At 39.4% G+C, this 17368-nt stretch overlaps 1 protein-coding gene across 1 annotated transcript in view; it reads right to left on the bottom strand.

Moving 5' to 3' along the window:
- Positions 1–17368, bottom strand: part of RTN4IP1 (reticulon 4 interacting protein 1) — a 49467-nt gene that overhangs the window by 14597 nt on the left and 17502 nt on the right. Inside the window, exons 6-7 of the mRNA XM_030316055.1 lie at positions 10702–10750; positions 2155–2291 (exon numbers count right to left, since the gene is read on the bottom strand). Coding sequence (XP_030171915.1) covers positions 2155–2291; positions 10702–10750 — 186 coding nt within the window. The remainder of the gene's footprint in view (positions 1–2154; positions 2292–10701; positions 10751–17368) is intronic.

Consider the following 17368-nt stretch of genomic DNA (forward strand, 5'->3'; position numbering starts at 1 on the left):
AATTCCAATGTATATAAAACGTAAGGCAGATAGGGGGAATGGACTGTCCTTGGACTCAGTCTCATGGTGCTATTACTAGAGCAGTAGAAGACATGAGATCAATTGAAACTCCACTGTCTAGAAGCCAGCTGTTGGAGGCCCAGGGAGACCTAGGTCCTGACACACAGGCAGGAAGTGGCTGATAAGATCTCTGCAAGGAATGGTGTGATTCCTCAAATATGCCAAGTGTGTTCCTGACACAGGGCCTTTATATTTGCTGTTATCTCTACCTGAACAAGTGCTCTTCTCCTAGATTCCCTCAAAAATTCATTACACAAATTTTTAGTGAGCACCTACCATATGTTACTACTCTGTTCCAGGTAGAGGGACATAGCAGGGGACCAAAAAAACAAACAAACAAAAAAATCCCATTTTCCTGGCTTGCTCTGAAAAGCCTCTGCTCCAATGCCTCAGAGGTTTTAACTCCCCCCCACCCCCTCCCTAAAAGGGCCTCCTTCCCCTCAGTTTTTCCCCTCCTTTCCCTACATCAGTGTTCTCAGAAGCACGTGCCATTGAAACCCACCCCCCCCGACTAGAGCGGGAGCCCCCTGGAAGTGGTGGGGGGCCTGTCTTGTTCTCCACTGTATCTCTATCACATGCTTTAACACTGCCCGGCACAGCAGGTGCTGTAGGGTTGAAGGCATAGGGAGTTGGCTGGCTCCTCGGGGCCGTGCTGCCACACGACTGCTGGGAGTGGGCACTGCTAGCTGAGAAAGGCTAGTGTCCAATGGGGCACCCCCCTTTTTTTTAAACCCATGAAAATACAGTTGACCCTTGAATAGGTGCACAGGTCCAGCTGAACCCAGATTTTTTTTCAATAAATACAGCACATATCATAAATTTATTTTCTCTTATAATTTTCTTAGTAACATTTTCTTTTATCTTACTTTATTCTAAGAATACAGTATATTATATAAATATATATAAATAAATATATAAATAAATATATGAATATATATATACATAATATACAAAATATGTGTAATTGACTGTGTCACTGGTAAGGCTTCTGGTCAACAGTAGTCTATTTAATAATTAAGTTTTGGGGAAGTCAAAAGTTAGACGCAGGTTTTCTACTACGTGGGGGCCATGTAGTAGCCCCTAGCCCCGTGCTGTTCGAGGATCAACTGCACTTCGACTCAAAATGGACAAGAATAACTGGCTTTCAAAAACTAACAGAAAAAGGGAAGGAAAACCTTTGAAAAAGAAGCAATAAAACATCTTTCTAAATGCTCCTTAGCTGTGTTCTCAGCTGCAGTTCTGTCTTGGCCAGATGAAGACCAGAGTCATCAGCACCCTCTCTTACGTCTGCCCAAGCCACAGGCAAGAACAACAGTGTGTGAACAAATCACTGAATCTGCTCCTGTTTGCTACATTAAACCAAGCCACAGCCTGGTGTTTAGATGCACTGAGAAGATCCACAGTACTCTGATTATCAACATTTCTACTGCCTTTGCTTCTCTGAAGCCTTTACTAAGCCAAAACACTGCAAGCATGATTAGCATTAAACATGTATTTTCCCCATACCTCTCCACGTTTTTCCTGTGGTGATAGATGCCACCAAATGGAATACCCTTCCAATTTTGTCTTTAGACCTCTTACAAACCAACAATAAAAGGTAACTTAAAAAAAATTAGCAGGGCGCCTGGGTGGCGCAGTCGGTTAAGCGTCCGACTTCAGCCAGGTCACGATCTCGCGGTCCGTGAGTTCGAGCCCCGCGTCAGGCTCTGGGCTGATGGCTCAGAGCCTGGAGCCTGTTTCCAATTCTGTGTCTCCCTCTCTCTCTGCCCCTCCCCTGTTCATGCTCTGTCTCTCTCTGTCCCAAAAATAAATAAACGTTGAAAAAAAAAAATTAAAAAAAAAAAAAATTAGCAAAAAAAAAAATTTAAAAAAAAATTAGCAAAAGGCCATGCAAGCAAAATATTTTCCTCAGTATGTATCACATCTGGAATTAGAACAGAAGCCACCCAAATGACTTTTTATGGAGCAAGAATTGTTATCGATTCTTTTCTGGGATTCCAACGTGACTGCGAAGTCGCCAAACCATTCAGCCCTGCATGATCAATTGTCTTCGTTCCTACTTCCCAGTGTGAACATTGTTCTAATAATACATACGGTTTTAAAGATTTCAACTGCTCTTCCATATTTCCAGATCTGTAATCAATTACGTCATCTGCGCCGAGCTTCCTTACAAGTTCACTCGCATCCTGAGAGCAAACTGCTGTCACATGAGCAGCCCATGCTTTCATTACCTGTCCAAAAAAAAAAAAAGGTGGGGGGTAGAAAAAATGATGGCAGTTTTTGAAAAAATAGTTGGCACCCATATGTGCATTTTTCAGACTAATCCCTAGAGAACTCTAAGTGTTTCATCTTAACAAGAACTACAGGAAGCCACTTGTCAGAGACTTAGTAAAAATGATTAAACTTCTATCCACCAAGAAAATTTCAAGAAATAGATCTCCTTTTCCTGGACAGGACAACCAGTCATCTTGTTGTCATTAAATCATAATCAATCCACTTAGAGAAGAACTCAGTACCTCACCAGTACCAAAAGATATGAGTTGACAGCCTCAGGTTTAGCCCTTCAATGATGACAAATGCAGCTGGCGAAAACAACAAAAATCACATGTCCTTAGAAAATGACAATTTTAAATATGTCCACAACATAAAAATGCAACATCTCTTCATCTGCATCTCTAGTAAGTGCTGGTATAGTCTTGAGTCAGACAGCGATACCGAAACAGCAACCAGCTATCAGGTACTAGATAATTAATGAAAAGTACTCTTGAATAGAGGTGGAAGAAAATATGGCCATTTAGGGGCACCTGGGTGGCTCAGTCAGTTAAGCATTCGACTTTGGTTCAGGTCATGATCTCACAGTTAAGTGAGTTCTAGCCCCGTATCTGGCTCTGTGCTGACAGCTCAGAGCCTGGAGCCTGCTTCAGATTCTGTGTCTCCTTCTCTCTCTGCCCCTCCCCCTGCTCATGCTCTGTCTCCCTCTGTCTCTCAAAAATAAATAAAAGTTAAAAAAATATATGGCCATTTTATCTTCAAAACATGGGTCATGTCCTCTCTTTTGGAGTAAAAATGGTTCTCAGGATTTAAATGAAGATGCCTTATATTTTAAAATAAGGAGCAAGCAGACTTAAGTAAAAAGAACTGAATTTTAATGTTATTTAAGATTAAGTATACAGAAAGCATCCTGCTCTGAAATTGCTGTTCTTTTCTACAATGACAATTTCACAGAATTAGCAGCCTAAGAATAGTTGTTTGAAGTTCATGGAGTAATTTTTGTGCTGATGATCATAGGTCATAACAGATCAGCTGTTTTCTCAATCCTGTCCCAAGTATCAACTTCCTGAGCTTTCCTTATGAGTTGCAAAGGTTCATTAGAAGATAAGAGATCTGTGTTTATTGAGTTCACCACTGAATCCCTACTCTGTGACATACACAGGTACTAATAAATACCTGTTAAATACAAAAACTAAACAAAGAATTTTAAGGCCATCCATAATCTTATCTAACTTCTCACTTTTCCAAAGCAATACTGACCAAGGGTTTATATGCCCTGGAAATCTGAGGGGAATTAAAACATTTAGGAGTGACCTCATATACAACTTTACGACGTTCATGAGCTATAAACAGAAATACTTGAGCATAAGGATATGTTGCTGTCAGCAGAAAGCCCCAAACTAAAGTAGGTGCAAAACATAATCCAAGATGAATATCCAGTATCCATCTTAAAAAAGTGTTAAGGAAAAATGAAATTATGTTCTAAGCATTTAATATGTGTATTAAATCCTCAGGAAGAATATGTCTCATGTTGAAACAGTTCAGTAATTTTTTTTTCTCAAATTCCTAGTTTTTCCTCTCCCACTTAGAACTATCTAGTATCTTTGAACACTATTAAAGACTTTTAAAAACAGTTTTAGCTTTAAAAAAGGATTATGTCAAATAAAACACATGTGTAGAAAATGCCTAGAAGGTAGACCCCACTCAGATAAAGAGGGAGGATGTGGCAAGCATTCTACAACCTCTTTCAGGTGCCCAGCCTCCCTTCTAAGAAGCCACCATTATCATGGTATTTAAAGTAATCATCTCCTTCCATTATAAAAAATAGTTTTAGGGGCGCCTGGGTGGCTCAGTCGGTTAGGCGGCCGACTTCGGCTCAGGTCATGATCTCGCAGTCCGTGAGTTCGAGCCCCGCGTGGGGCTCTGTGCTGACAGCTCAGAGCCTGGAGCCTGTTTCAGATTCTGTGTCGCCCTCTCTCTGACCCTCCCCTGTTCATGCTCTGTCTCTCCCCGTCTCAAAAATAAATAAATAAAAAACGTTAAAAAAAATTTTTTTAAATAGTTTTATCACCCAAATATGCATTCCCTAGACACTTCAGTTCAGTATTATGCATTTTAAAAACAGGAGGTCTTTTAAGTCTCTCTTTTTAAACTATGGGCTCCTCTTTTAGCCCTTCACTTTCTTATAATTTATTTGTGGAAGAATCCAGGCCATCTGACCTGTAGAGTTTCCCACAGTCTGGAACTTCTTATTGCACACTCATGGGGCAATTCCACATGCTGCTTTGTCTCTGTGTTCTCTTCCAATCTCCTTACAAGACTATGCATAGAGGCTAGCAAAATCGTAAGAGGCACATAATGTCTGGTTATTGCTCTTCTGAAGATCTTAGCAGTTATTTAATGGTGGTTGTAAAATAGTGATATTCTAATTCTTTTTTCATTTAGTACTTGGAATACTATCATCAAGAAACATCTCCCCTCATATATAAATTTTGCTTACTCAGGTATACAGTTCATATAGGATAGGTAAGAAAAATAATTGTTTCTCCTTTACCAGTTTATAAAATAAATTGCTTTCCTATCATTTCCCAAAGGTGACCATTTAAAAAATATATATTAAGTCATGTATCTGAAGGATTTTAATCCACTGTATAACTATTGTTGAAGCTAAAATTGTCACATCTTAGTGTCTTCAAGTTGGCTCCTATGTCTTTTTTTTTAATGTTTATTTTTGAGAAAGAGCACACACACAAGCGGGGGAGGGGCAAAGTGAGAGGGGGACAGATGATCCAAAGCGGTCTCCCCACTGACGCAGAGAACCTGATGCAGAACTTGAATGCGTGAACCGCATGATCATGACCTGAGCCGAAGTTGGATGCTTAACCAACTGAGCCCTCCAGGCACCTCAGCTCCCAAGTCTTTTTTGACACAACTCAAGTAGTTTTTGATAGTTTCTCTGCTATTTCATATATTCTAGACTCATTATTGTACATTTCGTGTCCTAGATCTAGAATCTGCGTTTCTCCAAGAAGTCCTGTATTATTTTCATGAGCAATGATCTATCAAGAGATAGCTTTACACAAAGTATCTCTTGAGTTCCTATTGAGATCTCCAATTCAAATTCAGGACTACAAAGCTCCTACTTAACTGCTTTCCTGTTTTACCTGTATCTCCTTTCTTCCACACATAAAATCCTGGCTGTCAAAGACACAGGCGCGACAATTAAAATATACCATAAATACCTGGTTTGGTTTTTTTTTTTTACTGTACATTATACGCATAAGTCTTTGAGTACTAACATTATTTATTATTACTAACACTAATGACCTGATTAATGAAAGCATTACAATTTTAATATATGCTCTTCCAGTTTTCCCCCTCTTTTAAAAAAGAGTTGTGTTGTATTTGCCTCATCAGAGCATATGGCTTTTACACAATGCACTCTTTCTAAGCCCTTAGTTTTAGTTCTACAGATACATTTACATTTAACATTTCCCACCAGTCCTTAATTTGATATCTCACCAGTCATTTCAGTTGTCAGAAGTTCATGCTCTAGATTTCTCCGAAAGGGGTAAGAACATATTCTCCAAGTTCTTACAAGTTATTAATAGTTCCTATGTGATCTTTTTACATGAAGGCCAGTTTGGCTGTATATAAAGTTAGTATAGTCTGGGGCACCTGGGTGGCTCAGCCAGTCAAGTGTCCAGTTTCGGCTCAGGTCATGATCTCATGCTTCATGAGTTTGAGCCCCACGTCGGGCTCTGTGCTGACAGCTCAGAGCCTGGAGCCTGCTTCCGATTCTGTCTCTCTCTCTCTCTCTCTCTCTGCCCCTCCCCCACTGGTGTTCATTTTCTCTCTCTTAAAAATAAACATTAAAAAAAAGGTTAGTATAGTCTGAAGACACGCAAGCAAGGGTATACTAAACACGTTACTCCATCCTTCCCCCTGGCACTACAACATCACCGTCAAAAAGTCTGATGCTAATCTAATTTTTACTTCTCAGAAGTAAAAAATTTCACAGAAGTGACTTTTTTTTTAAAGGTGTCCCTGTCCCAAGGTTTTTTGTTGTTTTTTTTTTTTTCTTTAGAAGCCAGTAATTCTACTAGGATTTTCCTTGATATTGCTCATTCTAGGACCCTGTCCTTAGAGAAGTGCTGTGGTCATGTAATATATAGTTTCAAATAATCTAATTTCAGGAAAATAAAGAAGTTTCTTGAATTACAGATTTTAGTATTTGTTCGATTCCCTTGTTTTGGTTTTCCTCTTCACAGATTCCTACTGTCCACATATCAGTCGCCTTTCCTCTCTTCAATATTTGATACTATCTCTTGAATTTGTTTTACTTGTTTTCTTTTGGGTTTTAAACTTTTTCCTATTTTGCACATTCTATTTCTATTTATGGCAGCATTATGGATTGTGTTTGATGCTACTGAATTCCTTCTAGTTTAGTCTTCATTGCTAAATAATTTGGTTTATTTTTACATTTTTCCCCAAGTTTTTCCAAGTCTGTTTTGTTTGTTTGTTTTTTCATGTCTTGTATATTTTTAATTTTTTAAAGCTGTTTTGAAATTGTAGGCTATATTTGGGGGCACTTGGCTGGCACAGTTTGGTAGAGCATAGGACTCTTAATCTCAGGGTTGTGAGTTCAAGTCCCACATTAGATGTGGAGTCTACTTAAAAAAAAAAATTAGAAATCATAGGTTACATTTGATCTGTCCTGTGGGCATATTTTCTGATGTGCTGTTATCATCTGCAGATATGTTCTTCTATTCCTTATTCTCATAATAACTTTGTATGAGATCAAACCTTGATACTTTCCTATTACTGTTTTTATTTAATTAAAATATTTTTGTTATGGGGCGCCTAGGTGGCTCAGTTGGTTAAGCATGCTATTTCAGCTCAAGTCATGACTTTGTGGTTTGTGGGTTCAAGCCCCGTGTCAGATTCTGTGCTGACAGCTCAGAGCCTGGAGCCTGCTTCGGATTCTGTGTCACCCTCTCTCTCTGCCCCTCTCCCATGCACACTCTGTCTGTCTGTCTCTCTCTCTCTCCCTCTTTCAAAAAAACATTTAAAAGAAATTTTAAAAAGTATTTTTGTTGTAAAATGTAACACCGAAAAGTGTATGGAATTTAAATGCATAGCTTAACAAATTATTACAAAGCAAACAATACTGTAAGCATCACTCCATATTAAGACCTGGATCACACATCATGCTTATGAGCCTCCTAACTTTCTCCCTCCCAATCAAAGCCCCCTCACTCCCTCAAAAGTAATACTACCATCCAGACTATTACATGACCCTTTTTATTTTTTTATTTTTTAGAGTCTTACTCCCTAACACTCTTTAGTTTAACCTGTTCTTGAAGGTCATTAAACAGAATCGAATTGGCTGTCTGACTTCTTTCATTAATATGCTGTTCATAAGATTCATGTACTTCACTGTGTGCAACTATAGTTTTCATGATTATATAATATTCCAATGTAAGACTATACCACAAATTATCCATTTTACTGTTGATGAACATTTGAGTGGTTTCCAGTGGGAGATAATATCTATAATTCTGGTACATGCATGTTAACAGTGCATATAATTGCAGAGTATATTCATAAAGGTGGATATTTTGGGTTGCCATAAGGCCACATACATTCAGATTTACTAGATGCTACCCAGTGATTTCCCAAGTGCCTGTACCAATTTACGCGCTAACCAGCAGGATATGGTATTTCTCTTTTCCTCCCACCCTCTCTCCTTTTCCTTTCTTCCATTTAGTTATTCATTAACCTACATCCGACTTAAAAAGAAGTCAACGTGTGCATCTCCTAGCAGTCCTCTCCCCTTCCCCTAATTTAGTTAGCACGTAGATGAAACCTTCCACCACTATCTGGGTCTTCAAAAGATCTGAGGTGGGGTCTGGGTGGGAGAGCATAGCACCCGAAGTCTCCCTTCTGGAAAGTGATGTGGCCGATCCTCTGAATATGCTCACTAGCCCCATATTGCAGAAAGGGCCTCTCCCTGCACATTGAGGGAGGCTCAATAATCAAGCCCCCTCCCTCAGGAGCCGGTCAGTTACACATTCAACCATAATGGGAGCAGCCACTAGGTGCCAACCTGTTCCTGGAAGCTCAGGGCACTGTTTTGTTTTCTTCTGTTTGAGGTAAAGTTCAGATAGAAACATAAAATTCAACATGTTAGCAATTTTAAAGTGTACAATTCATTATGTATGTTCACAACATTGAACAACCATCACCACTGTCTACTTCTAGAACATTTTCCTTACCTCAAAAATAAACCCCATGCCCATTAAGCAGTCATTCCCCATTCCTTCCTTCCCCAACGCTTGGCATCACTAATCTGCTATCTCTATGGATTTGCTGCTTCTGGATAAGATATAAATGGAACAATACAAAATGTGACCTTTTGTGTCTGGATTCTTTCACTTAGCATAATGTTTTGAAGGCTGATCAACGTTGTATAATGCAGAACTTCATCCTTTTTTATGGCTGAATAATATTTCACTGTGTATGTATCTACCACATTTTCTTTATCCATCAATTGATAGACATTAGGGTTGTTTCCGCTCTTTGGCTACTATGAATATGGATGCTGCTATGAACATCTGTGTACAAGGTTTTGTCTGAACATATGTTTTCATTTCTCTCAGGTATATACCTAGAAATGGAACTACTAAGTCTTTTTTTTTTTTCATGTTTATTTTGAGAGAGAGAACGAGCGTGCACATGTGTGTGCAAGCAGGGCAGAGGCAGGGGCAGAGACAGAGGGAGAGAGAGAGAATCCCAAGCAGGCTCTGCACTGTCAACACAGAGCCTAACTATGGGCTCAATCTTATGAACCATGAGATCATGACCTGAGCTAAGATCCATGAGTTAGAAGCTTAACCACCTGAGCCACCCAGGCACCCCTGGAACTACTAAGTCTTATGGCAATTATATGTTTAACATTTTAAAGAACTGCCAAACTGTCTTCCATAGCAGCTGCAGCATTTTACATTTCCCTTAGCGTGTACAAGGGTTTCAGTTTCTCTACATCCTGATCAACATGGCCATTTCTGTTTTCTTTTTTTCAATAGCCATCCTAGTAGGTGTGAAGTAGTACCTCACTATGGTTTCCATTTGCATTTCCCTAATGACTAATGATGCTGACTATCCTTCCATGGGCTTACTGGCCATTTGTAGATCTTCTCTGGAAAAAAAAAAAAAAAGGCTATTCAAGTCCTTTGCTAATTTGTTAACTGGAATGTCTTTTGTTGAGTTGTAAGAATTCTTTATATATTCTGGGTATTATACCCTTATTAGAGAAATGATTTACAAATATTTGCTCCCCGTGTGTTGACTTATTCCTTTCTTAATGTTGTCTTTGAGTCACAAAAACCGTTAATTTTGATGAAGTCCAATTTATCTGGTTTTTTTTTTTTTTTCTTCTGGTGCTTATGCTTTTGGTGTCATACCAAAAAATCTGTTGCCAAATCCAAGGTCATGAAGATTTACTCTTGTTTACTTCTAAAAGTTCAATAGTTTTAGCTCTTATGCTTACGTCTTTGACCCAGGCTGAGTTAGTTTTCACATATGATGTAAGGTAGGAGTCCACCTTCATTCTTTTGCATGTGGATATCTAGTTGTTTCAGAACCATTAACTGAAAACACTATTCTTTTCCCTATTTAACCGTATTGCCACCCTAGTTAAAAAAAAAAAAAAAAAAAAAATCAATTGACAATAGATGTATGGTTTTATTTCTGGATGTTCAATTCTATCCCATTGATCCGTATGTTTATCTTTATGCCAGTATCACATTGTTTTGATTACTGTAGTTGTGTAGTAAGTGTTAAGATTGAGAAATGTACATCCTCCAACTTTGTCCTTTGTCAAGATTGTCAATTTGGGGTCTCTTGAAATTCCATACGCATTGTAGGATCAGCTTGTTCATGTATGCAAAAAAGGCAGTTGCCATTTTGATAGGACTGCATTGAATCTATAGATCACTTTGGGGAAATAATGCCATCTTTACAGTATTTTGGCTACTTCATTTCTATATACATTTTAGAATCAGCTTATCAGTTTCTACCAAATTGCAAACTTCCATCCACCTGCATTGTCCCCAGTCTTCCTTCCAAATGGCTTTCCTACATTTGTTACAGAGGACATCAGTAAACTAACTCATGTATTAAACCACTAGAGAGGTTAATGCTTCCTTCTACATTAGGAAATTTCCTTCTTAGAAAAGCAAGCTGAAATTACAATGAATTTACTGAACCTATCTTTCTCTCAGCCTTAAAAAACTAATTTATAACGTGTGAACTTATAAATTCATGAAAATAATCTTCCTATTCACAAAACTAAAAAAACTGTCTTACCTGTATAGCAAAAGTACCAACTCCACCTGAAGCACCCAAGATTAAAACACTGTAATGCAAAAGAAACTACAATTAATGAAAATATTAGGTCAACATAATGGGATAAATAAACAAGAGGTTTTCAATATGAACTGGCTCAAAGCAAATAAAGTCATTCAGCTTCCCAAGGTTATATCACATAAGGATTTTCATTTTAGGCTCACCAAGAATCTATAAATGCTTAAAGTTAAACATTCTATGAACTCTCTACTAAGAATAACAAATACCAAAAATATCAAACACCAAAAATACCCACATATTGTATTTTTTTTTTAAGTGTCTCAAACAGTTCTTGGTAACATATGCCTTACAATTTTTTCAGGCTAAAATTATCATAACTTTCTCTGTAAGAGGGAGCTATGGGATCCTTTCAGTGTGTTAGATTCAGTAGCTCTCTAAGAACAAAATCACATTCCTGACCACATTCCTGCCAAAGTAGAATGTCTTTTGTTCAGACATGTCCCGACAAGCTCATCAACTTTCATAAATAGAAATCAATCTTATCCTCAATTTGGCTTCCTATTAAAGCAGATGAATCTGTCCTATCAGCACAAACAACCTTGGGCTCCAGGGTTTTACTACATTTGCTTAGTGTAGCCCTCTTGTCCTTCTAGACCAAGGGTGTTCAGTTTGGAGTTTACATCCTCCAGGCTCTCTCCCTCGCCCTGTCTCGCTCCTATCCTACCTTCGGTTTCATTTTATGGCCACGGATACCATCTAACATCCCGGATCATTTTGCTATTTTGGGGTTTGGATTCTACACTTCTCTCACTGCCCTTAACACGCCAATCCTGGGTTCCTATCAGTTTGGTCTCAACCCAAAAGGACTTCCTCTCTCTCACCTCCGGTTGCCCAAACTATGTCAGTCCCTCTTTGACTTGGCAGCTAGAAACTGCAGAGAATTTTGCCACCTGCCTCTAGCAAGTACACAGGATCTCGGGACATGCATTCTGTCTATAATCCTAACCCGAGTTTCATTTTATGTTTTCCTCTCTTACCCAAATCACAGAAGGCTGTTCGTCACCCTTTAGATCTTAAAAGTTACTACTAAAATTTCTGAGCCAGCTATTCCCTTTGAAAGCAATACTATTAAATGTAATTAAAATCAGTCTCCTTGTTAATTGTGTTCCTTCTAGAGAAATTACTTTTAATTTTCAAAGAATTATAAAGTGCACAGAAGGGGAAAAAAAACCTTCAAAGACAAACTCCTCTAAAATCCTACACTTCATACATTTAATAGCTTGAGTACTTCCTAAACGGAGGAAGAATGAGAAGCATTAAAACTGCCTCACAGACATATCCAAAAATTAATTCATCCATGAAATATTCTGTTATTCTGGCCCATTTTTATGGAAATGTGGTAAGTCAAACATTCATGTAAATTCTTCACAGTCTAATCTTTATCTCAACTCTGACTTCTATTTCCTAAATAGAACTCTCTCAGCTACCCTGGTCCCCTCACTCTTATGCTCAAGTCCTATGCATACTGGCCTATTCCTCAAACTCTCAAATGCCTTTACTGCTTGCTCAAGTGTCCCTGCCCTTGCAGCCAAATCCGTTTTCCTACACCCCTAAAAAAAAGCCCCAATGTTATGCATTTGGCATTTGCCATGATGTTAACTTTCACCCATATGCTTGCTTCCCAAGCTATTCTGGAAGGCTTTGAGGGCAGAGAGCACGTATTATGAAGCACTGGGCATACTACCCTGGGCATAACAAATGCCTGATGTTTCTTGACGTCAAATATCATCCACATCAGCAGTTTATCTTACAATCAAGGCAACAATTGCTACTACCTCAAGTGAGGGAATCACTCTGATATTTGGAAGACTGCATTAAAATTTCTTCCAGTAAAGAAAAGTTTGAAATTCATTTCTACTTCTCTCCCTGGGAATGCTGTATTAAGAGGATACCAGGGACACCTGGGTGGCTCAGTCAGTAAAGCATCAGACTCTTGATTTTGGCTCAGATCATGATCTCATGGTTCATGAGTTTGAGCCCCACTTGGGCTCTGCTCTGGCAGTGTGGAGCTTGCTTGGGACTCACTCCCTCTCCTCTCTCTCTGCCCCTCCCCTACTCTCGCTCTCTCTCAAAGTAAATGAACAAACAAAAGAGGATACCAAACATAATGGCTGCTTAAGGATCCAACTGCCAGATACATCTCCAACCTTATTATTGTCAGCTGATCGCCTCCCCATAACTCTTGATCCACAGCAGCCTCATTCCTCCAAATTAAAAAGCAAAAATGTTGTTTCACAGCACTGCTTGGCAGAAGAGGGAGTGGTTCTACAACAGCAGCTTCAGTTCCTGATATTGCCACTTGATGGCACCTCCAAGTGCAAAACAGGCAAGGCGCAAGCCCGTTGGAATGCCACAATCAGCTTGTAAAGAAGACCTAGGGACACAGCATTCTCTGGTCCTGCAAACTCCATGTTTTGTGCAGATTCAATCAGGGCCTGCACTTTTCTTCAAAGTCTCAAAAAAGGACAGTAGGCAAAATGAATTTTCAAGGCCAGCAATAGGTCGGTTAGTCCTCCATGGTTTGAAGTCCTGTGGCTGAACTAACTATTCTTGTACTCTTCAAAGCACTTTCAATACAAAGGGAAAAGCACCGCTGTTGCTTACCCCCAGTGGCCCTTCACTGAAGTGCTATACAGCAGAAACACTTTCTACCCAGCTTGCTACAATGGTCACACTATATATTCAAGCCTCGCTGAAGTAGAAGTCTATTTGCCGAATGAAGAATATTGCTTATTGTATAGAGCAAGTACCCAGGAAATACTCTATTTGGAAAAAGCACTATAATTCAAAATGGCCAAGATTTTTAATCACGTTCCTCTCTTACTTCCTAAGTTCACATGTGAAGCTCTTCTTTGAAGTCAGTGGGATTTGCATGCACTCTGGCAGAGATAAAAATACAGGAGAAAGTATGAATAATTATTACACTGCATATGCATTCTTAAGCCCTACAACCTGATTTTCCCTGTCACCTCTGCCTAATCTCTGAATTCCGCCTAAACATACATTAAGGTACTAAGTCAATGTTGGCTTCTTTTCCATGACTGAGTCACTTTTTACTGTATTTGGGCATCTAAGTCATCTACAATCACATTTTCAGTATTACAGCCTGATGAGGTAAGGCATCAACACCCAAACTGCCTTGCAAATAAAAAATATATGAAACAAAACAGAGATCCAGAAACAAGGAATAAGCTTTCAAATTTCTATATCCTGGCTTAGCCCCAGAAATCAAAAGGCCAGGACTGGGGATCTAGAGACCTGGGTTCTAGTCCTAATTCTCACTAATTGAACCTGCATGCCTCAGATTCATCTGGGAAATGATGATCACCCTAGGAGTCCACAAAAAAGAAAAATTGGCTTTTTCCATCTTATTTAAGCTTATATTTACTTTCCCCATTTTTCTAACATAGAAGTATATGACCTTCATGATTCTCCCTAGACAATGTGCTTGTGGGAGTGGGGGGGGTAAAGCCACGTTGCAAGATTAGAGTGCCCTCTATTTAAAGTCCTAATGGCTCAGGAACAAAGATGACTTAAATATGGCTAGCTCTTCCATAAGCAGAAACAAATGGTCTTTAAAAACTAAGGATGATGATGGGGCGCCTGGGTGGCTCAGTCAGTTGAACGTCTGACTCTTGATTTCAGTTCAGCTCATGATCTCAGGGTTGTGGGACTGAGTCCAACATCAGGTTTCAAGCTCAGCTTGAGATTCTCTTTCTCCCTCTGCCCCTCTTCCCGACTCGCACTCTAAAATTAAATTAAATTAAATCAAATCAGATAAAATTAAATTAATATAGGGGCGCCTGGGTGGCTCAGTTGGTTAAGTGTCCGACTTTGGTTCAGGTCATGATCTTGCAGTTTGTGAGTTCGAGCCCTGTGTCAGGCTCTGCGCTGACAGCTTGGAGCCTGGAGCCTGCTTCGATTCTGTGTCTCCTTCTTTCTACCCTCCCCCACTCGCAGTCTGTCCCTGTCTGTCTCAAAAATAAATAAACATTAAAAAACTTTTTGATTAAATTAATATAAAAACTAGGGATGATGCTAAAAAGGTTATAATCTCATTTATTTCTCATGCTTTTAAATCTAGGGGAAAAAAGGTTATATAGCAAAACATGCTAAATTTACTTCCTAAAGTGAGAAACTTAATTTGAATAAGTAGAACTACAAAACAAATTAACCACACTCAGCCAAAGATAGCCTAGATTTGTGTGTCCTCTTCTAAGCCTCTGTAATTCATGTAGACATTCCCCAATTTGCAGAAGAGTTCATGTGTGAATTAGTTGTTTGGAACTTTAAACACATTTTCCCATGAAAACAAAGCTATTTATATATGTTAGCAAGGTGCCCAGGGTAGCCATTTAGTAAGGCTTAGCTAACCCATAATGGACCAAGAACCTCATAAAATATTATAACAATGATTCTGTGGTAATGAAATTCAGAAGTTCAACCAGAGGTACCAGGAACACATCTCCCCAAATGGGACAGGCAGTGGAAACCATCCCAAATCACTGGTTCCTTCAATCTGGTGTAGAACAGAGAGAAAAAAGGAAGATGGGAAGAAGGAATGTTTATGATGGCAACAATACGACGGATAAGAGACAAAAGGAGCATGGTTGGTCAGAGAAAAATTTACCACAGAGCTGGCAGGGTTCAGGACACATCACCCCCAAAAATGGCATGTTGGCATGTTGAATATTTTAAGTTAATGGAAGTTGAGAAACAGCATATACAGGAAGGACTCCCTGACCTTCTTCCCTGAAGCAGGTCACAAGACCCTCATGTGAGAGGTGTGCTCCTATACCTGGAGGAAAGGGACATCCTTATCTCCAAGACAGAAAGGTACAGAGAGGAATCCCAACGGATAGGCCTTGCTAAAATTTCCAAGTTGATTATGCTTAGCTCATACCATTTGTCCTGTCACTTTTTTTTTTTTTTTAAAAGACTCTTCACTCATCAAATGTAGCATAAAAACACTCAGGTTTAACCATTTCTTGAGATCTTCATTTCCTTATGAAGGTCCCAGGTCATGTAAAGCTCAAATGTGTGTGCTTTTTCCCTTTTTAATCTGTCTTTTGTTTACAAGGGGCCCCAGGCAAGAACTTAGACTAGAAGAAAACCCTATTTTCCTTCTTAGCAGAACCAATGAAGCTTTAGCTCCAGGCCCTTTCCTTACAAAGGCCCTGAGATGAACCCCTAGCAAAATATCTGCATAGACACAGATTTTTGTAAAATTTGCAAATGACATATGCTAACGAAGAGGCAGAATATGTTGCCCCCAAATATACCACCTTTGGCATAAGGATTATTTTGAGCTGAAGGCAGTTAAGAAGCAGCAGATCCAAGAAAGCTCTTTGCCCTTCCCCTGTTTTCCTAAGGACATAAATTTACAAAGGCATACCTCCTCTTCTAGCTACCAGGAAGACACAGGTTAATCCCTAGAGATAACTTTAGACTCTTATCCGTGGAGGAGGCACCAACTTCAATCTGTACAACAAATTTTACCTTGCTTTTCCTGGTAACCTCTTCACAAAAGCCTTCCCCCACGTTTCTCTCTTCCGTCTTTAGCTGAAGAGTTTTTTTAGTCTGAATTCTAAGCTACCCATTTGAGTTCCTCATTTTCCTCTAATTATACCTCATTAATATGTGGCATACACATTAATAAACTGTGTTTCTCTTGTTAATGTTTTATTACAGAGGTCTCAGCAGAGAACTCAGGTAGAGGGAAATGATTTTTCCTCCTGTAGTAACTACAATCCATTAAAATTTCTGTCTCTTTCCATTTCTACACCCTCCTTTACACTTCCCCTCTTGACCGGTAACACGAGATTTGGCTGAAGGGAACCAGGGAACTAACAGGGTTCAGGACATGCTAGCCCAAAGGGAAGGGAAGCGCATTTGGAAATACATTTTGCGATGCAGTTAAAAGTCCTTTCTGAGTAGAGTTAAGTTATGGCAGGCTGTTTCCTGCTTAAGGAATGCCTTCCAGGAATACTCCTACTTCCCACCAATTTAGCACAACAAAGCATCAAGAACCTGTTGTCTTATTATGATAAGAGGGACGTATCACAGTAGCTGGCACTGGATTATGCAAGTAGTGAAGGAGAAAAATGGTTAAAGGTTTGAGATGTGCAGAACCAGAAGCTAGTCTGTACAAAGTTCCTCCAATTAGAAGACATGTAAAAACTTACAACACACCACTAATACATTAATTCTTAGATCAGGACCCACAAAATGGAGGCTACCCCAAGGCCTGGTCCACGTCAAATCTAAACCTAAGTAAGTCTGCCCTTACAAAGAATGCATCACTGTCAAGGAAACCAAACACTGATCACAATCCTCCAACTCAGCTTTAGCTAGCTGACCTTACTAAGAAATAGGCCCTGCTAACTTTATCAGGAAATCACTGACCTCCTGGCCAACCACGCCATTTCCGTGCTGCCTCTTCCAATGCTCTGTGAAACTCGCTCCTGCCCAAAATCCTTCAGGGAGAATGCTCCCCTGCTTGAGAGGCACTGTGCTCCCCAATCTATGGCTTGTTTCCCCTTGAACACAGGATAAATGCACTAGCACACTGTATTATTTTTGTCATTTAACACTGCTACCAGGAAGA

The sequence above is a fragment of the Lynx canadensis genome, chromosome B2 (assembly GCF_007474595.2).
Source record: "Lynx canadensis isolate LIC74 chromosome B2, mLynCan4.pri.v2, whole genome shotgun sequence".
Taxonomy (NCBI): domain Eukaryota; kingdom Metazoa; phylum Chordata; class Mammalia; order Carnivora; family Felidae; genus Lynx; species Lynx canadensis.